The sequence below is a fragment of the Aquarana catesbeiana genome, linkage group LG06 (assembly GCF_042186555.1).
Source record: "Aquarana catesbeiana isolate 2022-GZ linkage group LG06, ASM4218655v1, whole genome shotgun sequence".
Taxonomy (NCBI): Eukaryota; Metazoa; Chordata; class Amphibia; order Anura; family Ranidae; genus Aquarana; species Aquarana catesbeiana.
Window position 1 is genome coordinate 229,405,437 of NC_133329.1, and position 14,496 is coordinate 229,419,932.

Consider the following 14,496-nt stretch of genomic DNA (forward strand, 5'->3'; position numbering starts at 1 on the left):
AACGGTGTTCAAACCACACATGTGAGGTATCACCACGATCGTCAGAGTGAGAGCAATAATTCTAGCACTAGACCTCCTCTGTAACTCTAACCTGGTAGCCGGAAAAAAAATGTAAAGTGTCGCCTATGGAAATTCTTAGGTACCGTAGTTTGTCGCCATTCCACGAGTGCGTGCAATTATAAAGCGTGACATGTTTGGTATCTATTTACTCGGCGTAACATCATCTTTCACATTATACAAAAAAATTGGGGTAACTTTACTGTTTGGATTTTTTAAAATTCATGAAAGTGTCCCTTTTCCCAAAAATTTGCGTTTAAAACACTGCTGCACAAATACAGTGTGACATAAAATATTGCAACAATCTTCATTTTATTCTCTAGATTCTCTACTAAAAAAATATATATAATGTTTGGGGGTTCTAAGTAATTTTCTAGCAAAAAAATACGGATTTTAACTAACACCAAATGTCAAAAATAGGCTTAGTCATGAAAGGGTTAAAGGTTGAATACTTCTATAAGCAAGACTTAAAGGGTTTGTTAACCCATCTATACAAGTCTATGCCAGCCCCTCTATTAGAGGCTAGCATAGCACACTGTGTCGTTTTAAAAAACGAGCGCTGTAATTACCCAATATCAGCTGTCTTCCGGTGGGTCACATCACTTGCGGCCGCTTTCCAACTTTGATACATTGCTTCTGAGGGAGGGTCCGTGATCTTCCTCTGATGTCAGCCGTGACGATCACATGGGCGCTAGTCTCTTCCGCAGAAACAATGTATCGTAGCTGTAAAGCGGTCGCGAGTCACATGACCAGCCTGAAGACAGCTGAAATTAGGTATTTACAGCGCTCGTCTTTTTAAAAGAAATTACATAGTGTGCTAATAGAGAGGCTGGCAGTGACAATTTAGCAAATTTATTTTACAAGAATGGCGGCAGGGGGCAGGACCGGAGACAAACACAGAGGGGAACGACAGGCAGGGGAAGGGGGGGAGAGAGGAGAGCGGATCAGGCAGCCTATCACAGAGGGAGGCACTTTGACCACGGTGATCAGGGCGGAGCAGCCCTGGTTATTGTGGTCTGTTTAGAGAGGGCATACAGGAAGTGGTAGGTTTAGGGGTTTTTTTTACAGTTTAGAGGGGGGAAGATTACACAGTTATCAAACGCTTTAAGATCTATGATAACAATGATCTATCAATCCGCTGTTATTGCTTTGTTTTATACACACTCATGTCTATTCAACAGAACAAGGGGTTTAAGAAAAGTTTTTCCATTCCTGTCTACATGACAGGTGTAAGACATAACAGAATAAGAAATATCTATTATGGCAGAAACTAAAATTATTTAAAATCTGACAGAAAAATCTCAATGGGGCAATGAGATCATGAGAGAATTACTAATTCCTTTTGATAACGCTGAATGCCTAGCTGTCATATTGACCTGCAACAAAAAATGGAATCCTAAGACTCATTTACAGCATGCATGTTTCGGGTCTGCGACTCAAAAAAATGTTGACACTGGCAAAAAGCATTTTTAAAAGAAACTTAGAAAATGATGTAAAAACTGTGCTAAATCAATAACTTAATGCTATAAGCAGCAACTCTCCTGCAAGAAATATGTACAGTTCAAAAATAGGTAAATATTCTTTAACTGTTCCCGGATCTCTTCTGTCCTTAGTGAACTGGGCAAGGAGTTCGCTAAGAACAGGAGAGCTCCGGGAACTGTTAAATGTCTTGGCTTGGCTATAGCCACAAGCGCGAACGACCTCTTGTATAGAGAGGTCATTTGGAGCTGGTAAGCAGACATCTCTGCTTTCAGTGGTGGCATTGCTGCACAGATCACTTTCTATGGTGTTGGATGGCGGAGATGCACATCAAGAGTATCAACACTTGGAAATTAGATATAATGCTACATCACTTTTGGACTTTTTTCTTATTTTTTTTTGTTTTTTTAATTTTTCACTGTTTTTATTTAGCGCAACTCTATATATTTACCCATTTGTAGAAGAAAGCCAGAGATTGTAGCCCCCATACACCTCTCATGACAGGGTCTTTTTGTAGCAGAAGTTCTAATGCTTTCCAAGACTAACTTTAAAGGGGTAATAAAGGCAGAAGGTTTTTTTATCTTAATGCATTCTATGTATTGAGATAAAAAGCCTTCTGTGTGCAGCAGCTTCCCTCAGCCCCTTTAACACTTGCCTGAGGTCCCTCTCTGTCCAGCAACGTCGTCGAATGTCTCAGCCATCCAAGAATCTCCCTCCTGATTGGCTGAGACACAGCAGCAGTGAAATTGGCTGTCGCTGCTGTCCATCAAAGTCAGCTAGCCAATCAGGGGAGAGAGTGGGCGGGGTCAGGGCTCAGTGTCTGAATGGACCCAGGGAGCTGTGACTCGGCTCGGGTGACCCCATAGCAAGCTGCTTGCTGTGGGGCACTGAACACGAGGGAGGGGCCAGGATCGCTAAAGAGGGACCTGAGAAAAGGAGGATCCGGGCTGCTCTGTGCAAATCCACTGCAACAGAGCAGGTAAGTATAACATGTTTGTTATTTTTATAGGAAAAAAACAAGACTTTACAATCACTTTAAATGGTTAACTGATTATTTTAACATAGATCTAAAAGAATTGTACATACCTCCAGATAGATTGCCTGATGCCTTGGCAATTTCTCCTTTAAAAATCAAAGTGTGATCTAGAACTATTTTAATGTCCTTTACACCACGGAATGAATGAATTCTTGATTTATTGTAGTTCCATATTCTAATCATAGCTATTTGACATGGGGATGCAAAGTCTAAGTAAATATATTGACTCTTTCCAAGTGTGAACGGTGCTAACCAAAGATGCATATCGTCTTGTGTGTTGTTAACACCATCGATAAGGTTTGATACAACTCTAGGGTCTTTAGCAAATTCAGATACTGTATTTTTATTGGGGGGGTAAGCTTCAATTTTTGTTATAGGAATGGGGTTGCCTGTGGAAGAATATAATTCTATTCCATTAAGTCCAACATAATGTCTATCTCCCCAGGTAGTTACTATTTTAATGCATAAGCGCTGACCATAAGGTAATACTGGAATTTCAAACTCAATTCCATCATCTTTGTCATTTTCATACAGATTCACATCTGTTGCACTGGGCAGTTCTTGGTTATCTCTTTTTGTTACATGTTGCCTTCCAATTTTTTGCTGCTGCAAAAACTCATCAAAGATATCCCCTTCAAACTCCATGTTTGAGATTCGACCACGCTGAGACTGATTAAATTGCATTAACGAAGTCCATGACTCCATTAGGCTGTTATCTTGATCCCTGCTGCAACTCTGCTTGGCGTTAACATTTCCTTGATTACCTAAGTAAAAATAAGTTTTAAAAAGTGGAATTGTAACAGTGACAATTTTTATTCACAATGGGTTGATTTACAAAAGGAGTAGAATGTATTCACTTTGCAAAGAGAATTTTCACTTAGCTTAGAGAATAAATTGAAGCCAAGTGAAAATTCACTTTGCAAAAATACCTAAATCGTGTGAAAATAAAAGTAAAAAAACAAAACAAACTTGCACATGATTGGAAGATTGAAGTCAGGTCAGCGTCACCTGATTTACAAAGTGTCAGGGTTTGGATTTGAACCCACACCCTCTGCTGTGTCAGGCAATGTCTCTTCCTGCTGAGCTAACTGGAATGCTGGACAGTTCCCAGGACAATTCCTTGAATGATCGTGTCTTGAACCTTGTTTGTCTTAAGCCCTGAACTCTTTGCTCCTACCATGAACTTCCTTATTTAAGTCATGTCTCTGCACTTCCTGTTTGCCAGATTATTGTGCTCCAGCCAGTATCTTGCTCCTGTCTTCCCTGCTGCCATCCATATTTTGCTACCCACTCATTATTGACCATTGGCTTGTTCCTTGACTATGCTTCTACCTGATCCAATCTGCAACCACTCATTACTGACCCTTTGGCTTGTTTACTGACTATGCTTCTGTTTGATCCCTACCTGCTTATTCGCTACTGGACCCAGCTTGCTCACCTCCAGGTGGGGCGATCCTGAGGACCGTGACCTGGTACTAACACGCAGCAAAAGCCATCTCCACCATCAGAAGCTCTGGTGAACATCAGTTAGTACTTAGACTCTGCATCTCAGGTGAGCCTGCGTCATTCACCATGGTGAATGCCTGTGTACCTATCCTGCTGGTCAGTGGTAGTTCCGCTACTGTTATAGCAACTGGTCTTCGAGCCTGACCCTTGATTGCGACACTAAGCCAAGGAAAAATTTACTTTATCACAAAGTGAATTTTCACTTTGCAAAGTAAACGTTCTCTTAGATTAGTAAATGAGTTAAAGCTGTGCTGACTTCAATAAAAAATAAAATCCTGTTTTTAAAATTTTCCATGCATGATTGGCTGTTCTTTGCAATGTTTTTTTTTTCCACTTTTATTCCCCTTACACATTAAGCTAGAGGAAAAATGTATTTTGCAAAGTGACATGTTCTACTCCTTTTGTAAATCAACCCCAATATTTTCACATAAAGAATATGCTGGTCTATCTTGTTTGTTGACTAAACACTGCTCATATTAGACTTGCATTTCAAGCCAAACGTAGTAAACAAGTCATATGAGTCAATGGAAACTGCTTTACAAAATCCTAAGACCCCTTTCACACTGAGGTGTTTTTCAAGAGCTTTTGGGCTAAAAATAGCGCATGTAAAGCACCTGAAAAACATCTCCCCTGCAGTCTCAGTGTGAAAGCCTGAGTGCTTTCACACTGCGGCGATGCGCTGGCAGGATGTTAAAAAACCCCTGCAAGCGGCATCTTTGGAGCGGTAAACTGCCCCTGCCCATTGAAATGCTTTGCGGGTCGTTTTAACCCTTTTTCGGCCGCTAGCGGGCATTAAAAGAGTCCCGCTGGCGGCTGAAAAATTCTGCAAAAACGACGGTAAAGCGGTGATTTACCGCCGATGCCTCGGTGTGAAATCAGCTTTAAGCTTAAAGTGTTACTAAACCCAGGACCCTGCTTTCACTATATCTGGCCTCCCACAGTACACAGAACATGAAAATGCAATTATTTAAGTAAATATAAACTGCTAAATACCTTTTCTCATCAGCACTTAGAGCAGTCTTGTGACTTCTATCAGTGTCCAGCCAAGCACTGGTTAAAGCTTGAAGGAGGAGTTTTCTGACTGCCCTATGAGACTGTAAGACCCCTGACTCTGTCTGGACAGTGCTGATTGGCTCTGTGCTGATCACATGCACTTTCCCAAGAAAAACAAAAACCTCTCTAGCAATACACACCAAACTGAGCATGTGCAGCCTGACTCCATAGGCTCTGTGTTATCAGGAAATTGTAAGGGGATGATGGAAGGGGGAGGATCAGAGAAGACAGGATCAAACAGCTTTTTTTTTTTACACAATGTGGAGGATTAACCCCTTTGGTTCCACAGTGAGTATAACAAGCATGCTTTACTGCAAATACAGACTGGTTTTAATGTCATGGGTTAAGTAACACTTTAAGTTTATTTTTTAAAAAATCATCACAAGGCACTTACTATTAATGTGAAATTTCCCTCGCGCTGCTATCTTCCGGTTAAGCAGAAATCTTCCCCCACACACTTGCTGCTAAAATCTTCCAGCATGACAGGGGTTAACAGAGCTGAAGGAGCTGTACAGGCACTCACCTGCAGTACCTGGCTATGTCCACCCTTTCCATCCACCTCCACCATTCATAGAAGCTGTACTACAGCTTCTATGGAAAATAAAAGATCTACGAATGGAGGATGGGCAGATGATTAAAAAGTTTTCCACCTCTATTCATAGACCATGTTTTGTTTACAGAATCAATAGTATGGCTTCTATGATTGGAGGAGGTGGACGGAAATGGCATGCATAGTTGGACACTTTAATAATGGGAAACAAAGATGCAGTTTAACTTCACTAGACTGTGCAAATTGTAATATCTATGGTCCCTTGTCAAAACTAGGCATATCAATATCCTGAACTGCTAAATAAATATATAGTTACCAGATTGTGTAATCATAACAAACTGTTCAACACACTCCTAATATATAATCTCTTCTGTAAAACAATTTTCTTACATTTTCGATTATAAAAATATGAACATTTTTGTACCACTTAACCTAAATTTAGCAGCATGTGCAATCAATTTGTTATGTGTGTCATTTTCAGTGTGTATGTGAAATCATCAAATGAATGGACATAGATTAAATTAAAGAAACCTCAAGCTAACCTGCATAAAGTCTATACAACCAGACCTCTAAATTAGCCTTAAGCCTCGTACACACGATTGGATTGTTGGCCAACAGAGCATCAGACTTTTGTCCAAAGGGCGTGTGCCAGGAACCTGTCTTGCATAAAAACGGCACACAATTGTCGGCCAACAAACACGAACGTAGTGACGTACTATGTGGAATTTCAGCCCTTGAGCGCCACCCTTTGGGCACCTTCTGCTAATGTCGTGTTTGGTGAGCATTGATTCCGAGCATGCGTGTTTGTACTTTGGACTTTTGTGTGACGGACTTGTGTACAGAATACGAAAATCTGACAACAGATCGTTGTCCGCCAAAAATGTACTAGCCTGCCATCCAACATTTGTTGGCGAAAAGTTGGACAACAATTGTCTGAAGGAGCGTACCAACGGTCAGATTTTAGGAAAACAGTCTTTCATCACACAATTCCCTGCTGAAAATCCGAGGGTTTATGGTGTTTTTCCAGCAATCCGCTGAATGAACCTGACTTTCCTTTCTTACAGAAGTTCAGAAAGTATATTTGTAGCAAGTGCTAGCTACTGACAAAGACAACAGGTAAAGGGAGGAAGTAAATGTGGAACAGTACGTCATTTTGAATAGTTGAAGTGATTCTAAAGGTTTTGTTTTTTTTTTTAAATAACAAACATATTATACTTACCTACTCTGTGCAAGGGTTTTGCAAAGAACGTCCCCAATCCTCCTATTCTGGGGCCCTGCGGCGCTCCTGGCTCCTCATCTTCGGTGAGTGCCCCCACGAAGAGCCCATTTCCATGGGAGCACCCATCCATTGACACAGACAGCAGGACTCGGCCCCGCCCCCGTGTTACTAGATTTGATTGACAGCAGCTGGAGCCAATAATAGCTTACAATCTATCCAATGAGGACCCGAGACAGCGGCTGGAGCTGCTGGGCTCATGCTCGCTGATGGAACGATCGGGTTCAGGTAAGAAAAAGGGGGGCTCTGGGGGGCAGCTGCAGCACAGGAGGTTTTTCACCTTAATGCGTAGAATGCATTAGGTTGATAAACCATGAGACTTTACAACTCCTTTAATTGTAGTAGCAAAAAATAGTTCAGTTATGACAATGTTTCATATTGCAGACTTACTTTTTGTTGGCAGGTTAACATCTCCACATTTATCAGTGTCCAGTCTTTTATCCTTGACATGTAATTTCCTTCTTCTGTCACTGACTGGCCATTCTGATTCAGAAAAGTACTTGGGGCTCCTGGTTTCTATTTCATTACCAATATTCCTAGATGATAAAGAAGAAATGTTTCTTCTGTTTTCATTTCTATCTAGATGTTCCCTATGTGTAGTGGGACTTTGCACAAAATCATTTATAAAAGTATTTTCATCATTTTTGTAAGTATTCATTCTACTAGATTGAATACCAGTCAACCCCAGATCCAGTATTGAAGAACTCTGATCATGCAAATTTTGTTGAAAGTTAAAAGAAGAAAGCCACTGCGGGGTTTTATTTGATGATCTTTCTACCATTTGTCCAGTAATTTTTTCCCGTTTTTTCATGACAAAGTCTTCATGCTCTAAAGGAGACGTTGAGTTTTCCGGCATTATTTTAGATTCATTTATATGTCTATCCTCTTCTCTGAATGAATTATGTCTTTTCCCTTCAACATCTTCAGTCTCATCACCTTCTTCCACTTGTCTTGTTACAGATTTATTTAGCCTGTCGGTACTTAAATCATCCAGCTTACAATGTAAAAGATGCTTATGTTCTTTTAACACGGAGTAACTTTCTGATGTAGGGGCTTGAAGTAAAGGGCTCATTTTTCCACAGGTTGAGAATTGTAGCGAATGGTCATTATTGCTGCCTGAGCTATTGATTTCATTTTCTACATCCATCTGATTTCTAGACGTACATAGAGGAGGTGGGGAGATGGACTTTACTTGTCCAGTAAATAAATCAATAGTGTTGCTGTAATCAAATACTTTATTTCCGCATCCTTTCTCTAAGAACCCATCAAACATCAAAGTTTCATTTTTGTATATTCTCAAATGTTTTGCGCCAATGTCGAGATACTGAAAAACAGATATGTATACAGATACATGAAAAAAATTATACAATGCAAATGCTTTACAGCAAAATTAACTAATATGCAGCAACATTTAATAGGTTATACATCAAAGATAAAATGCACTCAAGTAATATACTGCATATCTGTAAGCCACATTAGATTGACTCTGCCACCTATTGTACTTTTTAAAGAATGAGTATAAAATAATGCAAAAAAAATTGCATTATTTTTATTAAATCTCCCAGTAACTCTAGTAAAAGAAATCTGACCATGTTTTTTTAAAGACATATGGTATGAGGCAATGCAGCCTGAGACAGCAATTATCTGCTATGCAAATGATGATTTGTTAAAGATAATCTAAAGTCTACTTCATGTAGCAATCCACAGATTATACGACTTTAACTAGTGATAGCATTAGAAAAACACTTTTCATTGCAATATACCTAAAACCAGTTAAAGTTTACCTGGGCTCCTTAAAGGAGGAGTTCCCCTTTGGGAAAATGGTACAGGCTCCACTCATTTTTAGGGTGGAACATTTAACATGTTCCCACTCCTGCAGCCACAGCCCGCTCCACTGCCTCTTGTGAAAGCAAGTGGAGGATCTATTCCCCCCGCTTGCTGTCATTATTTTTGTAAAAATGCAACCGCGCAGGTCTCCGTCTGCCCGGTCACGTCATTCATTCACAGAGTTCCGTAAATGGAAAACTACAACTACCAACAGTACTCAGTACTGCTGAGCACTCTGGTAGTTCATGGTCTCTTCCTGTCAGTGTGCATCTGCCTGCCCATATGAGGTACAAGCAGACAGATACACAGACAAGTCTTTAGGAGTCCTGCATGGCACCTGCAATCTGCTGATCGCGGGTGCAATGCTTTATAGGCTCCAATTAAAAAAAATATTAAATACACAAAAAGATGTACATTTATTTATTGTTTTATAAAAAGGTGAACTTATCCTTTAATACATACAGCATATTTGCACTGTAAAGACCATGCCTTAGTATCATAATGTTAAAGTAGAAGTCCACCCTAAAGCTTAAATCTCTGCATCTACAGATATTGATGAACTAACACTAACCTATTTAGCCCTCTAAAGAAAAAATAATATCAGTATACATACCTTTTCTGCAGCCGATCCGTTCCCATGCTGAGCTGTCAGTCGCAGGTTCACTGTGGAGGGTGCAGAGGACACAGCTGACAATGGAAACCCCATAGTAAGTCTATGGGTGACGTCACTCCCCATTCATTTCACAGCCGTTGCCAGCTGTGTCCTCTGCAGAGCTTTCGCCGCTGGAGACAGGGTCGGTTCGGCTTCAGAAAAGGTATGTATAGTGATTTCTTCTTTACAGGGCTAGATAGGTTAGTGTTAGAATGTGGATGTCTGTAGATGCAGGGATTTTAGTTTCAGGGTGGACTTACAGTAGGTGACCGCGATATTGTGTCAATCTGGCCTCTGTTATTGGCAAAATTTGACACCTGCGAGCCCCGTCGCGGGAGCCAGCGCCGAGCTGGATCGCTCATCGGGAAAGGAAAACTTTTTTTTCCTTTCGCGATGAGCGACAGGCAGTGCTGACAGCTGTCTGGTATGAATCATGAGGAGGAACGCCGCGCCAAATTTTAAATAAAAAAACAGCATGGGTTCCCCCCCAGGGGCATACCAGGCCATTAGGTCTGGTATGGATCTTAAGAGGAACCCCCTACATCGAAAAAAATCGGCGTGGGGGTCCCCCCAAAATCCATACCAGACCCTTATCCGAGCACGTAGCCCGGTAAGGAAATGGGGTGGGGACGAGCGAGCACCCCCCCCTGAACCGTACCAGGCCGCATGCCCTCAACATGGGGGGTGGGTGCTATGGGGCAGGGGGGGCGCCCTGCGGGCCCCCACCCCAAAGCACCTTGTCCCCATGTTGATGAGGACAAGGGCCTCTTCCTGACAACCCTGGCCGTTGGTTGTTGGGGTCTGCGGGCGGAGGGCTTATCGTAATCCGGGAGCCCCCCTTAATAAGGGGGGTCCCCAGATCCCAGCCCCCCACCCTATGTGAATGAGTATGGGGTACATCGTACCCCTACCCATTCACCTGGGGGAAAAAGTGTCAAAAAAACACAGGTTTTAAAAGTAATTTATTAGGTAGCTCCGGAGGTCTTCTTCCGACTTCGGGGAAGAGAAGAAGAGAAGAAGGAACAAGACGGCGAAGACCGGGCCACCGCTAGCAAGAGAGCGACAAAAGAGCAGAAGATAGCGGAGGAGCCCGGCAGAAGAACCGGACACCGGGAGAAGAGGCCGGAGAGAGCGGAGAAGTCGGAAGAAGGCCCCCGAAGTCAGAAGAAGGCCCCCGAAGTCAGAAGAAGACCCCGGAGCTGCCTAATAAATTACTTTTAAAACCTGTGTAGTGTGTTTTTTTTATTGACCCTTTTTCCCCCAGGTGAATGTGTAGGGGTACGATGTACCCCATACTCATTCACATAGGGTGGGGGGGCCGGGATCTTATTAAAGGGGGCTTAAAGTGCCCACCCCCCCCATGTTGAGGGCATGCGGCCTGGTACGTTTCGGGGGGGGGGGGGGGGGCGCTCGCTCGTCCCCACCCCCTTTCCTGACCGGCTGGGCTGCGTGCTCGGATAAGGGTCTGGTATGGATTTTTACGGCGTAGGGGGTTCCCCTAAAATCTATACCAGACCCAAGGGCCTGGTATGCCCCTGGGGGGGAACCCATGCCGGTTTCTTATTTAAAATTTGGCGCAGCGTTCCCCCTCATGATTCATACCAGACAGCTGTCAGCACTGCCTGTCGCTCATCGCGAAAGGGAAAAAAAAAGTTTTCCTTTCCCGATGAGCGAGCCAGCGCGAGATGCACAGTATCCTGTCGCAGAGAACCAGCGCGATGGGATCGCACTGGAAACACAATCTCGCGGTCAGGTACTGTACACTTTAACCACTTCCCGACTGGCTCACGTACATATACTGCGGCAGGTTGGCAGCCCTGCGCGAACCGCTGTACAGGTATGTCTGCTCCTTTAAGAGCCTTAGCAAGCGCCCACTGCACGTGGCCGCCGGTTGCGATGCCCGCCGACCACCTGCAATCGCAGGCACAAGAGCCAGAATGGGGATCTGTGTGTGTAAACACACAAGTCCCTGTTCTGTCAGGGGAGAGGAGACATTTAGTTTGTTCCTACTAAGTAGGAACAACAATATGTCTCCTCCCCCAGTCAGTCCCACCCCCATACAGTTAGAAACACTAACGTGGGAAAACTTTTAACCCCTTGATTGCCCCATAGTGTTAACCCCTTCCCTGCCAGTGACATTTACACAGTAATAAGTGCATTTCTATAGCAATGATCGCTGTATAAAATGTTGATGGTCCTAAAAAAAGTGTCAAAAGTGTCTGATCTGTCCGCCGCAATTCCTATAAAAAAAACAAAAAAATTGCTGATCGCTGCCATTACTATTAAAAAAAATAAATAAATAAAAATGCCATAAATCTATCCCCTATTTTGTAGACGCTATAAAACTTTTGCGTAAACCAACTAATATACGCTTATTGCAAATTTTTTACCAAAAATATGTAGAAGAATATATATTGGCCAAAACGGATGAATACTTTTTTTTTTTAATTTTTATTTTTTTATCTGGGATAGTTATTAGAGCAAAAAGTACAAAATACTGTTGTTTTTTTTTCAAAATTGTTGCTCTTTTTTTGTTTATAGCGCAAAAAATAAAACTGCAGAGGTGATCAAATACCACCAAAAGAGAACTCTATTTGTGGGAAAAAAAAGGGTGTCAAGTTTGTTTGGGTAAAACGTGCACAAACGCACAATTGTCAGTTAAAGCGACACAGTGCCGTATCGCAAAAAATGGCCTGGTCATTAAGGGGAAAATCCTTCCGGGGCTGAAGTGGTTAAACAACTTCATAAGACTTTCATTTGATAGCCATACTATTTATCTTAAAGCACATCTCCAGGCAAATATAAACCCCTTTCTCTCCCATCTACAACACATCCTGAACATTTTTTTGCCTTCTCAACATGTGAAAAAGATGCATTCACCTAAGTCTGTGGCCTGGGTCCCTAACTGGTGCTGTTTCCGAGTGTTGGGGACAGAGAATTCAGCACTGTGGTGTGCCAATACTGACTGGTCCCCGACAGACCCTTTGCGCTGATGTCACCCCTGCAGACTTCATTTCCAGTGCCTGAGAGGACCCCGCTGATGGACATTTAATCCCATAGAACACCTTTGTGATGATCGGGAGACTATGAGCCAGGCCTTCTTATCCAACATCAGTGCCCGACCTCAAAAATGTGCTTCTGGAAGAATGGTCAAACATTCCCATAGACACACTCCTTAACTTTGTGGACAGCCTTCTCAGACGAGTTGAAGCGGTTATAGCTGCAAAGGGCAGGCCAACTCAATATTGAACTAAGACTGGAATGCAATTAAAGTTCATGTGTGTGTAAAGGCAGGTGTCCCAATACTTTTGACAATATAGTGTAATATAGATATATTTATTCATTTTCAGCTGGAACTTGGTGAAACTTAGTTCCACCCCCTTTGGCTCAGGCCCTTTGCTTCCTGCTTACCACTATAATTTGTAAACACAGAAGTCTGGCTTCTGTGTTTACAAGTGACAGTTGGTCTCCCAATGTCCCCCACAGATCTGATCTCCTGAGTGGCTCCCACTGAGTGCAGGGTGAGAACAAGGGAGATGCAGGTGCCCGGGGCGCAGTGCAGGTGCCGACAACCCCACTGGATGATCTCCCTGCAAGTGAGAGAGGCGGGGCCAACTAGAGTATTAGGAGAGCCAACTGGGTGCTTCAGCTTAATACAGCAACAAAAGTAAGACATGTGCATACCTACAAACTTTTTTGTGATGGGAATGAGGGACACATATTAGCAAAAGTATGTAGGCATATGACACAGACCACTGCTATGCTCCCCTTAAAGGAGAATTTAAAAAAAAAAAATAAATAGTTAAACCCACAAGTGCTTTTTTTTTACTACTACTATTCCTTTATACTGGCTTTTGAAATTTACAAATGCAGCAATTTAGAAATTGGATAGAAGGTTTAGAACTGGGAAACACTTTCTGAAAGATGCAAAGTCCATGTTATATACAACTCTACAGATCAGACCAAAATGAGGAGGAAAGAGGGATAGAAGTACATTTTTCCAAATCAGGGACAGTCCCTTGAAATCAGGAACAGTTGGGAGCTATGCATGTGGAAGATGGTGAAGCCCTTAAAGAGGTGGGGATAAGGTGGTAGCAGTGAAGGGGGAGGGGTTGCATGCAGAGGTTAGAGCTGAAGAGGGGTGAAAGTGAGATGTGGATGGGGGATCCAGAGGTAAGCAGCTGTGGAAGAAGGCTGGACTCTGCACTCTGTATGCAGTGCACCCCTAAACTCTGCACTATATACGTAGCACACCCCTGAACTCGGCACTCTGTACATAATGCACTCCTGGTATTTAATGCCCCTTTAGGACCTTCCCTCTGTTGCATAATTTTGACTACACCCAGTATTTCATGCAGTTTGGAGGGTGTGTATGTGTGGGTCATAGTTGAGTTCCTGTACCTATGTTCTGAGAAAAAAAGGCCCTGTATCTATATACATATTTATATAAACGCAGTATGTATGTGTGGGAGGAACCATTCATAAATAATTGTGTTCTTATTTATAACAGGACATTTCTGTGACACTTGTAGCCGAGTGTATTTATGACTATATTCAGTAAATAAACGCAGTTACGTGTTAAGTGTCATAGGAACGTCTTGACATAAATAAAACAAACATACTTATTAATTAATGATTCCTCTCACATAGGTCTTTTATTAACTTTAATTTCACTTTTTAACTCTTATTTTATCATCTTTTATTTCTTATTTTCCATTCAGGAGTATTTGAGCCCCTTATCTCTGGAGATCATGGGCTCAAACCTCACTTACACTACACATTGCATCCATTTGCAGTGTATTTTATTCACTTTTCTTCTCAGTCAGAGAAGAGAACAAATGTTAAAAAAATTGGCTCTCCTCTGAGAGCTTTATACACTGTAATGGGCAGCAACGTGTGAAGGCAGGAATCTCAGTTAGTAAACATACATCTAAATGCATTTTGCCTGTGCATGCAGCAAAATTGATAGACTTCTCTGTGGGGTCTATTTAAAACGAAAGTAAATAAAAAACGTAACACACAATTCACATAAATTCTGGGTAAAAGGTGTGCAAAGCTTG

The 14,496-nt window shown here is 42.2% G+C and overlaps 1 protein-coding gene across 6 annotated transcripts in view; it reads right to left on the minus strand.

The window, feature by feature from the left end:
• KATNIP (katanin interacting protein) overlaps positions 1-14,496 on the minus strand; it is a 310,890-nt gene that overhangs the window by 113,436 nt on the left and 182,958 nt on the right. For 5 of the 6 annotated variants that reach the window (XM_073633020.1, XM_073633023.1, XM_073633021.1 and 2 more), the window contains 2 exons: positions 7,348-8,281; positions 2,623-3,336 (listed from right to left, as the gene is read on the minus strand). In XM_073633020.1, coding sequence (XP_073489121.1) covers positions 2,623-3,336; positions 7,348-8,281 — 1,648 coding nt within the window. The remainder of the gene's footprint in view (positions 1-2,622; positions 3,337-7,347; positions 8,282-14,496) is intronic. The other variant, XM_073633024.1, reaches the window with a different exon arrangement.